The sequence below is a fragment of a genome, unplaced genomic scaffold, assembly GCF_019419815.1.
Source record: "Pyrus x bretschneideri cultivar Hongxiangsu unplaced genomic scaffold, Pyrus_bretschneideri_v1 Contig1, whole genome shotgun sequence".
Taxonomy (NCBI): domain Eukaryota; kingdom Viridiplantae; phylum Streptophyta; class Magnoliopsida; order Rosales; family Rosaceae; genus Pyrus; species Pyrus x bretschneideri.
This window is the reverse complement of record NW_025999390.1, coordinates 15,733,764-15,751,934: the sequence shown is the minus strand read 5'-3', so window position 1 is coordinate 15,751,934 and position 18,171 is coordinate 15,733,764. Positions and strand designations below refer to the sequence as shown.

Here is an 18,171-nt window from a genome sequence, read left to right as displayed (position 1 = left end):
AAGAGAAAGCTGTCTCCATACTCATCGTTTTGCAGCTTTTTCTTTGCCTCTCCCTTGGGGAGAAAATTATAAAGAACTCCATATCTGACCTTTTATTTTATAACTAAAGCCTGCATGGCTGCATGCCACTATTTCTTTTCTGTATATATTATACATATATTAGACATGTATATGGGCTCCATCAAAACCTTCCTCATGTGATGGTAGGGTCAATGTTTTAATTAATTTTGATTACTGTTTTATTAGAAGCGATATTTTAATTTTAAGCTAGATTAACGAGACGGAAATTTGTTTGAACACGGAATGCGTTGAAGAGAACAACTCTATTCATTAAGGGCTCCATCAAAACCTTCCTCATGTGATGGTAGGGTCAATGTTTTAATTAATTTTGATTACTGTTTTATTAGATGCGATATTTTAATTTTAAGCTAGATTAATGAGACGGAAATTTGTTTGAACACGGAATGCGTTGAAGAGAACAACTCTATTCATTGTCACTGCACGCGTTTGGATGAATAAATTTAAAATTACTAACAAATTTCAAAATAACAATAATTGAAAGATGGAGTTTTATCTTCTAATTTTTTTTTTCAGTTTTATTGTTTGAATAACCCGAAAAAATAATAAAATTTAAAATACGGAATCAAATGTGTATATAGAGTCATTAATTATATATATATATATATATATATATATATATCTAAATGGTAGTGGTGATAGTAGTGATGATAGTGGTGGTGATGGTGGTGGTGTCGGTGGCGTTGCGGTTATTATAGTTGTGGTGATGATGGTGGTGGGTGGTGACAATGGTGATGATAGTGAGTGGTGATGGCGATCAATCATGGTTTAGTTTTTTGTCTTTTTTATTTTTTTTATTTTTTATTTTTTTTCACACGAAAATTCTAAATTTTATGTTTATGAATCTAAACAAAGAAATTAGTGCATGTCAGTTTATATTTCTGACTTTTATTCGAATTTTAGTTTATTTTTCTCATCCAAACATAGCTATGCAATTCACCACTTATTAACTTTAGACATTCAAAATCAATATACTGTAAGGAATTTATTAAAACCCTAGACGTTCATTACTTGACTTATACTTTGTGAAGAATGAACTATTACTACTCATATTTTGGTTAAGTTCAACCTGTTTCATTTATTTATTATTAATTAAGAACTTTAATTGATGTATTACGGTGGAAGAAACTTTATAGTTAAGGATTAAGGTTCTTTATACTATTAGTTTGAGGATTATGATCTCTTTCAATAAAAAAAGGATTATGATCTTTTAAAATATTAATAATATAGTGGAAAGAACATGTGGGTGGGCATAATAGGATGATAAGAAAATACAAAAAAAAAAAAAAAAAAATCGTCCAGCATTAGTGTTAGTAGTTATCATTTACTAATGAAATATTACCGTCCATTTTTAGATATTTAGGGACGGATTTAGAATTTTATTTTGTAAGAGCGACTTTAAACAATGTTTAAAGAGTAATTAATTAATAATATTTATCTTTGTACTTGAAGTCTTGAATTTGATTTCAATTCTCTAAATTTTACTTTATATAATGTTATTCTTATTTATGTTATTCTTATTTAGATTCCGATCCTCGGTTTATTGCCGCTAGGGATTGTAAATTTTATTTCGCTCTATTTATTTTAGGAGAATTCTAACACCGGGGTGGAAAGCCTTTCGGGAGTTTACTTTCGAAAGTTAGAAAAAAAAAGGGATAATTGATATAGATCCAATTTTGTGAGTCATTAGTAGAATTAGTCCACTTCATTGAAATAGGTCCAATAATTGAGATTCCATGTATGTTTATTTATGGTTTGTACCATATTTACCCCTTAGGCTTACGAATTGTAGTAAATACACAAAATTTCTTAATTATGAGATAATTTGTGGTTTAACTAATCCCTTAATTGTAGGATTAGTTATAGCCGTATAATCACCTCAACCCCCAGTCTGTTTCATCCCTCCTTTTTTCCTTCTTCCAAACAATTCCCTCTATCAATCCTCCTCTTTTTTGTCTCTTCTTTTCATGGGTGATATTTTGTGTTCTTCCCTCCAAATTCGTTCCTTTAATGGAGGATATTATATCATATTTATATTTTATGTTCCGCCATGTAGGTTGCCAGCATTTTTCTTCCAATACAATAGGTAGTTTATTTTTGTTTTGCAGGTAGATTATATCTGCTTTGTAGGTATAAAACATTTTCTTCCTATACAATAGATAGGTAGTTACTAGATTATATCGGTCTTGTTTTCTTCATAAATAGTAGGTAGTTACTAGATAATATTTTAGTTTGAGTTTTAAATATTCAAAATTTAAAACTGAATAAATGATAAAAAAAAATTAAAGATTTAAATATTTTTATCTGAAAGGGTAAAATTGATATCAAAATATGTAATTGGATAACTGGACTCGGCCCCAAAACCATCTAAGTTTTTGATAAAAAAAAACATAACTTCTCACGTGCTTCACTGAATTTACAACGATTAATATTATTCTTTTATTTTTATCAAACAATAGATTTATAAGATTAAGAAGTCGATGAGATTCAAAACCACGCTATGATTAAAGAGTAACACTACTTTTCATTACTGTGGTAGAGAACAATTTGTTACCACGACCACTATTCAATGCTATTCTCTTTTAGCAGTGGTTACCACGCAAATTAGGTGCAATGTCCTGGGCAAATCAGTCATTTCAACACCTTCCTCCCTCCCGTCTAACTACTTGTTTCTGCGTTAGCGCGGTAGTTTTATTCAAAGGCCATAAATGACTTCTCGCAGCAGCTCCGAAAGCAACTAGCAAATATCACAGAAGTCGACGTCATAACCACTCACACATTTTTCTTCACAAAAAATTACAGAAAAAATGTTTTCTTTGAAGCTTCAAGCTTTCAACAATGGCGGTCTTAGATTGCAGAAGGTAAGAGAATTTTAACATGTTTTGCTTCTGGGTTTTCAGAATGCAGATCGATTTCTATGTTTCGTAATGATGAGTGTATTTTTTTTCACTGTAATTTAATTTTTTTTTTTTAAATTTCTAGTGACTCTGTGTAGTGATCGCTTTGAAACTTCAAGCTTTCGACAATGGTGGTCTCAGATTGCAGAAGGTAAGAAAATTTTAACATGTTTTTCTTCCAAGTTTTCGGAATGCGGATCGATTTCTATGTTTGGTAATGCTGAGTGTGTTTTGACTGTAATTTAGTTGATTTTTTTTTTCGATTTCTGGTGACTATGTGTAGTGACAGCGTTCTAAGTTACCTTGTTTTGGGCAATTTCTAAATTTGGGTTTTTAGGATAATCCAGAAATTGACTGATTTTTGGGTCGAATTTGTTGGCATTGTGTGGCAATTAATGAGAAAATTAGTGATTTTTTTTGGATATGAGTTTTTGAATTTCGAATGTTCTATTTTTGGGAAATGTGGGTTTGGAATTCGCTGTACAGAACCAAATTTAGAAAGATGGAAGCATCCAAAAACCATGAGTTTCCTCAGAAAAAACCTCACACTTCACACCACCACCATTAACTCTCTCTCTCTCTCTCTCTAAACTTCTGGAGGTCACAAACATTCCTTGAAAGAGATTGAATTCCCCAAGGATTAAAAAATAAATAATAAAAGTTTCTGTTTTTCTTTCTCTGGTCTTTTTTCTTTGATTCTTGGAAAAAACACTCTTTTAATCAGAAACGGGTTTGGATTAGAATAAGCACTTTTGACAGCCTGGGTTCGTCTACCGTGTTAAAAAAATCCAAGCTTTCCATTATAATAGAGAGGCCACTGTTTGTTTGTGTGTTGGGTATGTGTTTGTCTTTCACATTTCTGAATATAAATTGGATTTTTGAAGAGATTTAGTATCATGGTCGACACAAAACGCCGAACAAAATGCCAGTGAATCGACGCTGACAAATGGTTGGTCTGTTGATTGCAGATTATGATTGTCCGTGTATAGCTCGGGTGGCCCTTGTGTTCTGTGGAAGCCCAGCAGCACATTTGCTTTATTGAGCATTTGGGAACATAAAGCATTTTGTTGAATTGAAAGGAATGTTTTTGGGATCTGAATAGAAGGGTCAATGGTTGATGGTTTTTAGAGGAATGTGTTGGATATTCGGCATATAGTGTTGTTGTCGATCTTTCTTGGAGGTGGGTTTTGGACGAAGATAGGGTAAGAGTGAAAGATGGTGGCCATTGGTGGCGAGGAACCAATGCAAGAGCCGGCTGGCCACGGGGAGAGAATACTTGTTTCAGTCCGGCTGCGGCCTCTGGTTGAGAAGGAGACTGCTAGAAATGATGTGTCGGATTGGGAATGCATTAATGACACCACTATCATATACAGGAACAATCTTTCAGTTTCCGAACGCTCCATGTACCCAACTGCCTATTCATTTGGTAAGTGCTTACATTGCAGATTTACAAAATTAGATTTTCTTTGGTTATGCATTCCCATTTTTGGCCATCATAGTGGTTTGTGAAGAATTAGTTTCCATCAGTAGGAGATTCAGAAATGTTTGTGATTTCAATCGTCTTTTTTTCTCTTGCGCCTCCATATTCTGAGATCATTTTCCGTAAATTTTGTAATATTAATACTAATGACTCTGTCAAGATTTCTGTTTCATCTACATACCTTCGGGAATTTGTTGGTAAAGCATTTTGCAGAGCCTATGTTGTTACAATTGTGTCACATCACATGGATTTAGATCTAAATGTTCTCACTCTTCAAATCTGTATTTTTTTTTTTTTCCTTTCATGGTACCAGACAGAGTATTTGGGACTGACTGCTCAACAAGGCGGGTGTACGAAGAAGGAGCCAAGAGAGTTGCTATTTCAGTTGTCAGCGGTATAAACTGTAAGTCAAGATATTTTACTTTCCCTTCTTTGTCATTATTCTTATTTAGTTCACAGTTTTTTTAACTGAAAATTTGGAATAATACCTAAACATTTTATTTTTTGGTAATCTCCTTTCAGCAAGTATCTTTGCATATGGACAAACAAGCAGTGGAAAGACGTATACCATGAGTGGCATTACTGATTACGCTGTTGCCGACATATATGACTACATAGAGAAGGTAATTTATAGAATACTTATTAATAATCTTTCATTCTTTTGTTTCTGCATTTCATTAATGTCCTTCCATATTTGATGAAATAATCTGAATCATATGTAGCACACGGAGAGAGAATTCAATTTGAAGTTCTCTGCCATGGAGATCTACAACGAATCTGTTAAGGACCTCCTTAGTGCAGATACCACTCCGCTTAGACTTCTAGATGATCCAGAGGTAAATATCGCTTTTGATACGCTATAAAACTCCTATATGTAAGTTTCTGTACTAATTGTTAGCCTTTTAATAGAGAGGTACAATTGTTGAGAAACTCACCGAGGAAACTCTAACGGACTGGAACCATTTCAAAGAACTTCTATCTATCTGCGAAGGTAAGGATGCCTTAAGTAGTATGTCTTCCAAGTTTCCAACATATGTCTGATTGAAAATTCAAACAATGTCTTGATACATTTTTGCAGCTCAAAGACAGATAGGGGAAACAGCCCTAAATGAAGCAAGCTCCAGATCTCATCAGATTCTCAGATTGGTATGACAATGTCACATTATTTTTTCTTTGGCTAAGAAATACTTGTTTGCTTAATAATTATGTTAAATTACCTCAAGAGTCTAATATGTTGTGGTTTTATCAGGTAATTGAAAGTTCAGCACGTGAGTTTCTTGGCTACGACAAATCAAGCTCTCTTACAGCTGTTGTGGTAGGTACTATTAAGTTTTTAAAGGGAAAAATGAACAAATAATCACAACTAAAGAAATAAAAGATAACAACAGAATGATACAATTCTTTATTGCACAGAACTTTGTTGATCTTGCTGGAAGTGAACGTGCATCCCAGACGTTATCAGCTGGAACAAGGTTGAAAGAGGGTTGCCACATAAATCGCAGTTTACTAACTCTGGGCACTGTTATCCGTAAGCTCAGGTCAGCTTGCATAGCTTGTTTTTCATTTTCTCAGTTATGGTCTTTGGAAAAACCTATTCTACTTTGTGCAATTGAAATGTCGAGTCTTAGTATTTCTATTGATTCTTTGTATAAGTTCATGTAAAATAAAGTTCTAGCATAATAAGAATTTTTAATAAATTGTTCAATACTGTGGTTTAACGCAGCAAGGGAAGAAGTGGGCATGTTCCTTACAGAGATTCAAAGCTAACCCGCATACTGCAGTCCTCGTTGGGAGGAAATGCTAGAACTGCCATCATCTGTACGATGAGTCCTGCACATAGCCATGTTGAGCAATCAAGAAATACCCTCTTATTTGCGAGCTGTGCTAAAGAAGTGACAACAAGCGCACAGGTTAACGTGGTCATGTCGGATAAAGCATTGGTGAAGCATTTGCAGAAAGAATTGACTAGACTAGAGAATGAGCTGAGAGGTTCAGGACACATAATTGTTTCAGCTGATTCTTCAACATTACTGAGAGAAAAGGACCTTCAGATTGAAAAGGTAACGAATCGGCTTCTATTATTATCTGTCGGGTCCTCAAAAATGCATTTCTGACCTATCCCCAAAATATCTAAAACCGGGCAAAGAAACACATAACAAAGGCTATGCTGACCTCTTAAAAGATCATGGATTCACGAAAAAATTTAAAAGCGACGTTACAAATATAAATTCCAACTATGGAAAGCCGAGGTGAAATTTGATTCTTTAATACGCAATTACCTACAAATATTTTCTTAAGTGTTCTTTCCACAATTTGATCAAGCATGTTTGTCGATGGTAGTTAGTTGTAATTATGTATCATGATTCTCGGGTCCTCTCAAGTGGAAATCTCTGAACATCTTCACTTGCGCTCACCTTGTTAGAAACCATAGCAATTTGGTTGTCCTTTGTTCCATGGTTCTCATATTAAGAGGCATAGTACATTTTTCCCTATTCATGATTCAGGTTCCTTCTTCTTGTCTAAACTTTTTGGTTTTGTTTATTCAATTATGAAGCTCAAGAAAGACGTATCGGAGCTAACTCAGCAACGAAACCTTGCTCAATCTCAGGTTAAGGATCTGGTGCAAGTGCTTGGAGATGATAAACCATCAGAAGTATGTGTACTAAAATAAACTGAGGAATTTTGTTTCACTGCAATGTGCTCTGTCTGTGCTAAGTTCAATTTCTTTTCATATGATCGTAGGAGGATCTGGAACGTTATTACCCCAAACTACGTGTGCAAAATTCATGGGACTTTGAAATGCAAAAGGCAGGGGCGCCTGTTCTGGCCATCTCTCGCAGACAAGCCAACATTGTGAGATCTTTTGGCACCTCTCCGTATTCTGATGGGGACAGTAGGACAAGTTCAGAGGAGACAATGTTCCAACTTCCCGACTTGGAAGAAAATTTCATGCACACTGATTCCTCCCGGCGGTTATCAGATGGCATTCCTAATTTTGCTGACGGTATTCCGCTACAAGAGGAGAGCAAGGAACAGTCTGATGGAAATTCGGAGGATCTCTGCAAGGAAGTTCGCTGTATTGAAATGGAAGAGTCTGGCACAAACAGATACACCGCGTCAAATATATCGGATTCAAGTGCTAGCAGATACCAAAACTCAAATATGTCGTCTCCTGTAGCAAACACAGCTACCTCAGGACTGACAACAGTCGGAAATGGAGATGGCACAAATCAGGAATTGGAGTCACCCCTACCTAAACAAAAAGGTTTTGTAGTTCCATCTACTGAAAGGACACCTCAATGGCTTCCCGAGAAAGAAATGTTTATCCCCTCGGTTTTGATGTTAAGGAGGAGTAGAAGTTGCAAAGCAAGGCTTATGACTAATTCGTCGCCATGGTGGTTTGAGTTGGTGAAGAAGAATGAGAGCACACCAGCTACTGAGTTTGAGAAAAGTTTTATAGGAAGGCCCGAGGGTTTCCAAAAGAAACTTCCTTCACTGAACTATGGTGCTGAGACTGAAAGTCTATCACGAACTGCAAGAAGTGCTGCTATTGGTGACAGTAAAGCACAGGATACAAAATCCACAGCTGATGACAAGATAACTGAAAGCCAATGCAATACCCAACTTGCTGATTCTATGGTGAGTGATTTTGACTTTATTGCTTCACAAAGAAGAGAAATTGTAGGCAATCTGATTAATAAAGGTTCTAACATGGATTATCTCGTGTTGCAGGTACTGGAGACGGACTCAATGCCCATACCATCTCCAAGGGATGTAAAAGATGTTGGCTTGGACCCAATGCCCATTGATGACGAAAACCCTTCAAGGTGGCCTTCAGAATTCAACAAGCTGCAAAGAGAGATCATTGAACTTTGGGATGCCTGCAACGTGTCATTGGTTCACAGGACTTACTTCTTCCTCCTATTTAAAGGTGACCCAAGTGATTCTATTTACATGGAGGTTGAGCTCAGGAGATTGTCCTTCCTCAAAGACACATTTTCGCGTGGAAATCAGACTTTCGAAGATGGCCAAACTCTGACACCCGCTTCGAGGTATGTTCATTATCATTTGTCAGCGATCTAGAATAGAAGGTTGCAGATACTGGCGATATGTTTTTACTTTGTTACATATTGCCTGCTTTGATTTACTTAAACATGTGATATTCTGTAAATAGCATGAAGGCTTTGACCAGTGAGAGAGACTTGCTGAGCAAGCAAATGCGAAGGCGACTCTCTGAGGATGAAAGAAATAACCTCTATCTAAAGTGGGGTATCAGTCTACATTCCAAGCATAGGCGGTTGCAATTGGCAAACCTCCTGTGGAGTGAAACACAAAACCTGGACCATATCATGGATAGTGCCACAATTGTTGCAAAGTTGGTAGGTTCAGTAGAGCCCGAGCAAGCATTCAAGGAGATGTTTGGACTCAGATTTGCACCACGAGATACTGTCGCCAAGCGGAAATCTCACTTTTGGTCAGAAAGTTTCAAGTCTCTTGTGTAAGCTTGCGTGATGATCACCCAGTATAGAAGTTTCATCAGGTCCAATTCCATTCATGTGTAGATTATGATTCCGCGACAAAATCCCATTTGATATTCTCTCTTCTGATTGTATATTTTTTTATCTGCTTTCTGATTGTAATTTTTTTGTTTGTGAGTTAAAGTTCTGATTGTAATTGACTGTAAATTTGGTCAGGCTAGAAATGGTGCATAAGGCTTCCCTAGTTTATTGTACAGTAAAATACCTTACTGATAACCAAAGTGGAGAGATGTAACTATATGAGAGTGTTATATACGTGTTTTTTCTTTTACTGGTTAACTGTTGAACATTTCATGAACTATGAACACCAAGCTGCAGTTTTTACCATTCTCAGATACTACTAATTGTTCCTCTTCTAATTACACCTTTCTCGGCTCTCTTCCTAGGTCTGTCTCATTTTGTATAACAAAAGAAAAGAAGGAACCTGCTTTTATCTAGGTGTTTTCTCCAACATCAGATACAACTGGTCAACAGAACACTCACATCCTACAACGTTGCGACAAGATTTGTCACGCATTGGAGTATTTCTGTTCTTGTGTATGACTCAAGTCTTATTCAAAGAAAATGAAAAATTTCGGAAACGTGAATACGACTTTTACATCTCAAATTGCTTCTCTCGATTGGAATGCTCTTAGCCTAATGATTTTACCTGAACTCCCTTTTGCGTGCTCACATAACCTTTCAAGAACACAAGATTCTTGCTACATCGAACCTACCCCTACGCCCTAAAATGGAACCTAGATAATCTAACCACCAGAAATGCTAAGAGAACTTTCTTAAAAGTGGAACTCTACATGAACACTTTGTCACCTCACAGTTTAACGTCAATTCATGTACCAACATTATAAAATATTGTGCCAAAAACATGAGGTGACAAAGAGTTCATGAAGAGTCCTACTTTTGAGAGAGTACCCTAAGCATTTGAGCCCACCAAAGTAGTCATAAAAGATTAGCAACTAGAGTACTCGTAGCAATTGAGCCTACTTAAATATAAGGTGGCTGAATGACCTTAAAAAATTCTATTTTTTTAGTAAGTCTCTTTAGGATTTCTCAATCATAATATAGATAGAGCAGGAGTAAAACGAGATGATGGACTATCATATATTTTATTAGTTAATGATAAAGAGTTTTGGAGTGATACTCTCAAGTCTAAAAAGATCACACCAATGTGTGAAACGTGCTTATTCTGCTCACTTTTATTTATGGCATGATTGCCTTTCATTTCCACTCTCTGGTTTACATCTGTCCTTCTATAAATAATTAAGATGCTACCTTATGTTTGATGGCACTTCTTCTTCCTACTATTTATACTGGAAGCACGTAAAACACAAGGGCCAAGGGGTATTGTGGCAAACAGATACGCCGACGGCCCTGGGCCCTGATCTGGATTTACCAGAAAACAACAATGTGCGTGATAGAACAATGATCAGACTAATCAGCCACCACCGTATGTGGATGATAGACCAATCAGCTAAAGTGGAATAAACGTTGTACCTTCATTGGTTACCCTAATGGCCAAAAGGCTTATAAACTATATGACATTGACACACATCGCACCGTCACTAGTCGGGATGTTATTTTTCATGAGGACTTGCTTCCTTTTGCTTCACCTACGACTACCCCTGTCACGGTTTCTCAACCCACTACCGTCTCACTTCCCATTCCCCCATCTCTGAACATCCCTTTCCCACCCCCAAAAGGCCCTACACCACCGCCTGCGGCTTTATTCCCCATTACCCCACCTCTTCATGACTCCCCTATACCCACATCTTCATCCACCGAACCACATGCCTCCATTTCCCCACCCACGGCCCCATCTGCTACTCTACCACCTCCTGACACCTTGCCCCCCGTGCCCGCTGCTGCCCCGTCACAACCCACCCGTGTGTCTTCCCGTTCCCATGCACCCCCACCTTATTTAAAAAGACTATGTTTGCTCGTAGGTGATTTTGCCCCCACACCCAACCTCAACTTCGCCATCAAGTTCTGTCAAAGGTACGCGGTATCCCCTCTGTAATTATATTTCTTATCATCGTTTATCTCCCAATCATCTTTCATATATCTACTCCGTGAGTCGGGGTGTAGAACTATCTTCTTTTGCAAAAGCTGCCAAGGATCCTAACTAGCGTCATGCTATGACTGAGGAACTTGATGCTTTACATGCCAACTGTACTTGGACCATGACTACCTTGGCCCCCAACAAACTTCCTATTGATTGTAAATAGGTTTACAAACTTAAGCATAATTCAGATGGTTCCATTGAGCGTTACAAAGCCCGTTTGGTTGACAAGGGTTTTACACAGGCGAAGGTATCGATTATCATGATACATTTTCCCCTACTACTAAGATGATCATTGTGCGCTGTCTTCTTGCACTTGCTACTAGTCAGTCTTGGTCTCTCCACCAACTCGATGTCCATAATGCTTTCTTGAATGGTGATTTGAATGAGGAAATCTATGTCTCCTCCTCCTGGTCTTTGGCGACAGGGAGAGAATCTTGTGTGTCGCCTCCACAAGTCCCTTTATGGTCTCAAGCAGGCTTCTCGCCAATAGTTTGCCAAGTTCACTAGTGCCATTCTTTCTGCTGGGTTTCAATAATCCAAAGCTGACTATTCATTGTTTACGAAAAAGTTAGGTACTTCTTTTATAGCCTTGCTCATTTATGTGGATGATATTGTGATAACATGCAATAACGTGGGTGCAATTGATTCTTTGAAACTCTTTCTCCATGATCACTTTCGGATTAAGGATCTTGGTGATTTAAAGGATTTTTTGGGTATTGAGGTTTCTCGATCCAAATGTGGCATTTATATTTCTCAGCGTAAATATGCATTAGAGATTCTCAAGGATTATGGCTTCCTGGGAGCACGACCCATCGCATTTCCTATGGACAATACAAATTATTTGACAAAGGGGGACTTCTCAATGATCTTGAAAAGTATCGGCATCTTGTAGGATGGTTAATTTATCTCACAATAATTTGGTCAGATATCACCTATCCTGTACATGTTCTAAGTCGTTTCATGCATGAGCCACGTGCTCGTCATTTGGATGTTGTACTTCGAGTTGTTCGTTATTTGAAGTCTACTTCGGGTCAAGGCTTATTATCCCATTCTGACAATCAAATCAGGTTTATTGCTTTTGTGATTCTGATTGGGCAGGTTATCCTATTACCTCGCCGCTCGACTACTGGCTACTATGTTTTCTTGGGAAATTCTTTGATTTCATGGCAGACAGAGAGATAGAAAACTATTTCACTTTCTTCTGCTGAAGTGGAATATAGAGTTATGGCATGTGCTTGTTGTGAGGTAATTTGGATTTTTTCATGAGCGTACTCGCCACATTGAGATGGATTGTCATTTTATATGTGATAAGATTGTTGATGGCACTATAACCACCAAGTATGTTGGTACGGCACACCAGTTGGCAGACTTGTTTATGAAGCCTCTTGGAAAGGAGAAGTTTTCGACTATGTTACACAAGTTGGGACTTCTTAACGTTTACTCTCCAACTTGAGGGGGAGTGTTAGACAAATAGGCAAGTAGTTAGACTTAAATTATGATTGTACTCCAAACTTGTAGGAGGAGTCCTTGCTAATCAAGGAATGTAATTGTAGATATACTTATTCACGTATCAATGAAATATATATTTAGCCATATACTCTTTTTCTACACATTAGTGTCTTTCGCCTTCTCTCTTTCTTCATTCTCGACCCTCTTGCATTTAAGGAAATTGCCAAGTCCTCCAAGGGCAACATCAGCATCATCACTCTTCATGAGCTCCTCTGCAACCCCTGCCCAGGTGACCTCTACAATCACTCTCTTGTGCTCCGGGTCCATCGCCATTGTATCAAATGTAGCCGGGTGTCCAAGATTCATCGATCCACCCCATGCGTCAGGGTTGGAACGAGTCACAGAACCATTGTGGATTTTGATGAAAAGTTGTATATTGATGTTGTAAGGAAAGATTACAAGGAAACAAGGATATTTAGATGGACAAAAGTAGGAGAGAACAATCAACTACGCAACCCTCCCCACGCTTTAGGCCATACCTAGCAACCCTATGAGATGATTGAAAGGAAAAAGACAACTATTACAAGCTTTGGGTAAGGTTCGGTAAGGTGGTAATCATAACCCTAAAAACAACTAGGTAAGGTGGCAGCTACAACCATACTACAACCATACAGAATCTTCAAATACTCCTCCTCAAGCTGGATCAACGAGATTGATTCAAACTTGGAAAGTAGAGGCCGAAACTGAGTAGAAGCTAAGGACTTGGTGAACATATCAGCTATCTGACATGACTATGAGTTTACGTCGTTTGAATCACCTTGGATTGAACATATCAGCTATCTGACATGACTATGAGTTTACGTCGTTTGAATCACCTTGGATTGAACCTGCTCACGAATATAGTGACAATCTATGAAATTGAGCAAGCCTAGTGTGAGCTTGGTGGTAGGCTCCTCAGCTTGTTCCTCCGATTCTTGATTTTGCATATCAATGTTGCAATCAATATCCTCAACCACCAAAATCGAACGATGTTCAGTGGACAACAAGATATTCTTCAATTCAAGGTCCATGTGCATACTAGAAAGCTCCAAGTCATACACATCCAACTTGAGATAATTCGCTGTGGCCACGATCAAGCTAGATTTTCCAGTGCCGGGAGGACCATACAACAAGTAGCCTCTTTTCCAAGCCTTGACCACCTTCTTGTAAAACTCCCTCCTCACAATCCTATCCAGCTCCTCAACAATCATTCTCATAAGCCCCGGTTCCATCGCTATTGTCTCAAACGTAGCCGGGTGCTCAAGATTCGTCGATGCTCCCCAGTTTCCATTCATATCATAGTGGTAAGATGGTGTACGTAAGAGTCGCCCGCTTTTCCACCGTGTTTCTTGTGGAATCCTAGCTCAAAGTAACGCTTTTCAACAAAAGGAGGATACAGGTTGCGGTCGCCCAGGACTGCAGTTCAGTGCAGACGAAACGCCATTTAGTCTAACGCCACCGAAGGTGTCTATGATCTCTTGTTTTGTCAATAGAAGGGCTGGCCTTCTTCTGCCGAGGGTTTTTGCTGAGTTCAAGGCATTTAGTGGTGGGACTGTACCTTGGTTCATTGATCACGGAACGGACCAGCATGATAAATGCTGCAAAGGAGGCATAGTTGAGAACAAGGGGGCTGATGTGTGGAGATAATCTTTGAATTTGTTAGAAGGAAACATCATGGTGTTTATCTCCAACGTTGATAGGTTAGGGTTCGTATTCACTCCTTAAGTTTTCCATTACATCACAAATTTGGAATTTGGGCACTACATACTTAAAATTGCGGAGAGTAACTTTTGTAATTGGAGCAATAAGAAAATTTGGCCGAAAACGCTGAGAAAAATCAAGGTGACCGAGGACTTTATAGGATAAGTTAGATTATGTTTCTAAATAAGCAGATGGTGGTTGACTGCAATGACAGAAAACAATCATGCCTATCTCCCTTGCAACCAACAATTCAACCCATTAAAGGTTATTCAAGTATTATGCATTTCCTAGTACAAATAATCAAATGATAGTAATACCATTGAATGTGATGATCAGAAACATAAACGACGTTCTGTGGACAATTCGACAATGACGATTTCTACATGATACCAAACTAATATGTAAAAGAAAGAAAAAAGGTAGAAGAAGAAGAAGCAGCTAATAAAAAGCTTTATTCAGAGACAATTCACTCGGAATTCTACAATCGGAAGAAGGATCTTTCTGCCACCTATGCAAGACGAATCACTCGACTCGACACTGCACGCTGTGAATGAGCATCACAAACCTGTGAGTAACCACAACATTCACATTGGAAGCCGACAGAAATGGTATCTCTAATCTGCTCTGGACTGTCCAGATCGGGATGAAAGGATGATACCGACAATAAGACCGTACAAAGCCAAAGCTTCAGCAAAGATGAGAATGAGAATCATCCCAACAAAAAGCTTGGGCTGTTGTGCGTTTGCCCTGCAGAACAAACAAATTGCATTAGAAACATTCTCAAGCAACTAGATCAACTCGACCCTCTGTCGAAGAAAAGAAAATAGACCAATTAAACAAGAAGAAAGCGAGGAGCAATCCAAATGAACTGCTTGCAGGTAGTCAAAACCAAAAAGCATGGCAGCAGAAGGCATGAATCAAACGAACAGTTCAGTGAACATCCATTCGAAAATTCGTGGAACTGCATACATGACAGCCGAAACAGAAAAGACGTTGGATGTGATTTTATTACTCTAACAAGGTAAAAATGTAGTCTTTCGTCTATAAGAGCCATTGAAAAACTCCCATACCCAACATCTATTTTCCAGTAATTTTATCAGTAAATAGAGGAGAGTAATTTGCATTTTTTTTGGCTAGAATTTTGAATTTCTGGCAGTCTAAAATCCTCTCAATCCAAACGCATAACAACAAAACCGACAATTATTGCCAAATCCACAAAAGATCAAAACTTTAGTCGCACAAAAACATACTCGAACAAAGCAGCTGAAACAGAGGGAAGCGGATTTACCTAACACCGGCATCGCCGACGATGCCGATGGCCATTCCGGCGGAAAGTCCGGCGAGTCCACAAGCGAGACCGGAGGAGAGGTGGGCGTACCCATCGAAGAGGTAGTAAGATTTGGCCTTTGGGTTAATCCCAGTGCTGATAATCACAGCAATGATCAAACCGTAGATACCCAACACTCCCGCCATAACAACCGGAACAATCGACTTCATCACCAGCTCCGGCCTCATCACCCCCATCGACGCCACTCCCACGCCACTCTTCGCCGTCCCGTACGCCGCTCCCATGCCTAAATTGACCAAAATCTCCTCTCAATCATCAATTTTAAGCAGAAACGAAACGATATCGGAGTTAGATTTGGAGGGGAAGTTGGAGATTTTTAACTTACAGGAAAAGACGAGGGCGGCCGCCGCGCCGAGAAAGCCGAAGAACGGTGCCGTTTCGTCGCCGCTGAAGGTGGATGACGCCATCTTTTGGGTGTTCCGATTAGCGATTGGGTGAAGTTTCTCAGATTTGGGAAATTCTGACCGCGGAGAATGGAGACACAGAGATTTGGATTCACACACGCGACTTTTGTCGCTTGTAAAGTGCGACGGTGTGGTGCCACTTGCTCTGAAGTTTCAGTGGGGCCCACTATGGATTGGGTTGGGCCAATCCGACAAAATGGAGACCGTGGTCATTGGGTTTTTAATGGGCTCTTGTAAAATTTCTGAGTCGTCTGAGGACTGAGCCATATTGCCTTTTATAGCCCATAAAATACAGGTCAATCGAGATTTTCTTTGGGGTTACCCCTACCGAGCTGTTAAAGGTTACCTCTATATTGTTATGCAGGTTTTCGAACTAGACAATCAAGAGAGTAAGCAGGATGAGATTGAATTAGATGGGAGGCTAGAAGTTATTTTTTATTTTTTTTTTTTTATTTTCTTTGTAGCCTTGTAAAGAATTCTTGAGTTTCTTTTTATAGGATGAATTTTTTTTTCATCCGTTTCAGTTTCTTTTTTTATTTATTTATTTTTTTTTACTTTAGCTCATGTTCTGGATTCGGATTTTTTTTCACCAACCTTGGGTCCAGGGCATGCCAATTGAAATTAAATAATTGCTAAGTTTAATAGATGTTGAATGATTAAAGGGATGTTAACTTGTATATTTTATCCAAATAAAGGTAACAAATAGATTAGTTATGAAGAAAATGTATTCTTACCATTTCCAACAAAAAATGTAGGATTAGAAGAGATATTTATTCTTTATTACTAATTTTTGTTTTGTAAGCAACTTGTACAAAATATGCAATATGACACCTATATTATTATTTTTTTTTGTTTTTTTGGGAAACCTCGACTGTACAAGGGAAATTTTATTGATAACAAAAAAATAAGGTTACACCTAGTCAGGGGGGGACATAAACCTATTTCTTCATTCTATAATTACTAGGAAGTTATCTAATTCAGGTTGATATTACCAAATGAGTCCTAAATATACAATTAGTGGCAAACTTGAGGGTAAAGTGAAATTAACTCTATGACAAAAATATGCAATTATATCTTTAAGGATGAAGTACCTAAAACCCTCAACATTTTAGTGTCATTCTAAATTGATCTCAGTCTTTTTAAATATTCCAAAAAAGTACCCAACCTATTGAAAATGTCACATCCGTTAAGCTCCAATTAATTTTCTGTTAGATTAACTAGGGCTTACTTTTTAATAAGTTGGGTACTTGTTTGGATTGTTTAAAAAGTTGAGACCAATTTAGAATGACTTGGGAATTTTGGGTACTTAATCCTATCTTTAATCATTTAAGAGACTAAGTGAAAAAAGAAAAGAAAGAAAAAAGGTTAAACTCTGTTTACTACCCTCATGTTTCATGGTTTTCAATATTTAGTACATCAAGTTTTTTTCATCCTAGAGTCATACCTAAAGTGTTAATTTTGGGACAGTCTCATACATCCGTTAGTCAAACTGTTAGTTCTCTCATTAAGTGATGACATGGCGCCCATGTGGACAATGACTGGGTGTCACGTGTCATTAAAAAATATTAAAATAATTAATTAAAAAAAAAACCATCCCTTCACCCCCCCGGCCCCTAACCCAGAAGAAGAAAAAAAAAAAAAACTGAAAAACCGAATCTGCAACCCAGAAGAAGGAAGAAGAAGAAGAAGAAAAAAAAAAAAAAAAAAAAAAAAAAAAAAAGAAAAAAGAAAAACCGAATCTAGAAGAAGAAGAAGAAGAAGAAGGGAAAAAAAAACCGAATCTGCAACCCAGAAGAAGAAGAAAAAACAGCAACCCAAACCTAGCTCGTCCCCCCCTCGTGACCCACCTGCCTTCCCCCCTGCCCCGCGACCGCGAACGCGAACCCAGACCATGAACTGGGTTTTTTTTCCTTCTTCTTCTTCTTCTGGGTTGGGGGCAGGACTAGGTTTTTTTTTTTTCCTTCTTCTTCTTCTTCTTTTGGGTTAGGGGCGCGGGGGGAAGAAGGGATGGGGTTTTTCCTCTTCTTCATATTTTTTTTTAAATTAATTAATTTTTTAAATATTTTTTAATGACACGTGGCGCCCAGTCATTGTCCAAATGGTAGCCACATCATCATTTAACGAGAGAACTAACAATTTGACTAACAGATGTATGAGACTGTCCTAAAATTAAAC

At 38.0% G+C, this 18,171-nt stretch overlaps 2 protein-coding genes across 2 annotated transcripts; one reads left to right on the top strand and one right to left on the bottom strand.

Annotated features, from left to right (window-relative positions):
• The first annotated feature begins 2,778 nt into the window (after positions 1–2,778).
• On the top strand, positions 2,779–9,264 carry LOC103930961 (kinesin-like protein KIN-7G). The gene is made up of 15 exons (XM_018643431.2): positions 2,779–2,939; positions 3,061–3,126; positions 3,944–4,401; positions 4,769–4,858; positions 4,978–5,078; positions 5,178–5,291; positions 5,365–5,446; positions 5,534–5,601; positions 5,705–5,770; positions 5,869–5,993; positions 6,179–6,515; positions 7,010–7,108; positions 7,198–8,094; positions 8,188–8,507; positions 8,630–9,264. Exons 3-15 carry the CDS (start codon positions 4,191–4,193, stop codon positions 8,955–8,957), a joined length of 2,838 nt encoding a protein of 945 aa, XP_018498947.2. The 5' UTR covers positions 2,779–2,939; positions 3,061–3,126; positions 3,944–4,190; the 3' UTR covers positions 8,958–9,264.
• Positions 9,265–14,541: 5,277 nt separating this feature from the next.
• LOC103966723 (V-type proton ATPase 16 kDa proteolipid subunit) lies at positions 14,542–16,092 on the bottom strand. Its single transcript, XM_009379921.3, has 3 exons — positions 15,918–16,092; positions 15,533–15,818; positions 14,542–14,991 (listed from the first exon to the last, which is right to left on the bottom strand). The coding sequence occupies exons 1-3, from the start codon at positions 15,997–15,999 to the stop codon at positions 14,859–14,861; spliced, it is 501 nt and encodes a 166-aa protein (XP_009378196.1). The 5' UTR covers positions 16,000–16,092; the 3' UTR covers positions 14,542–14,858.
• Between the last annotated feature and the right edge of the window lie 2,079 nt (positions 16,093–18,171).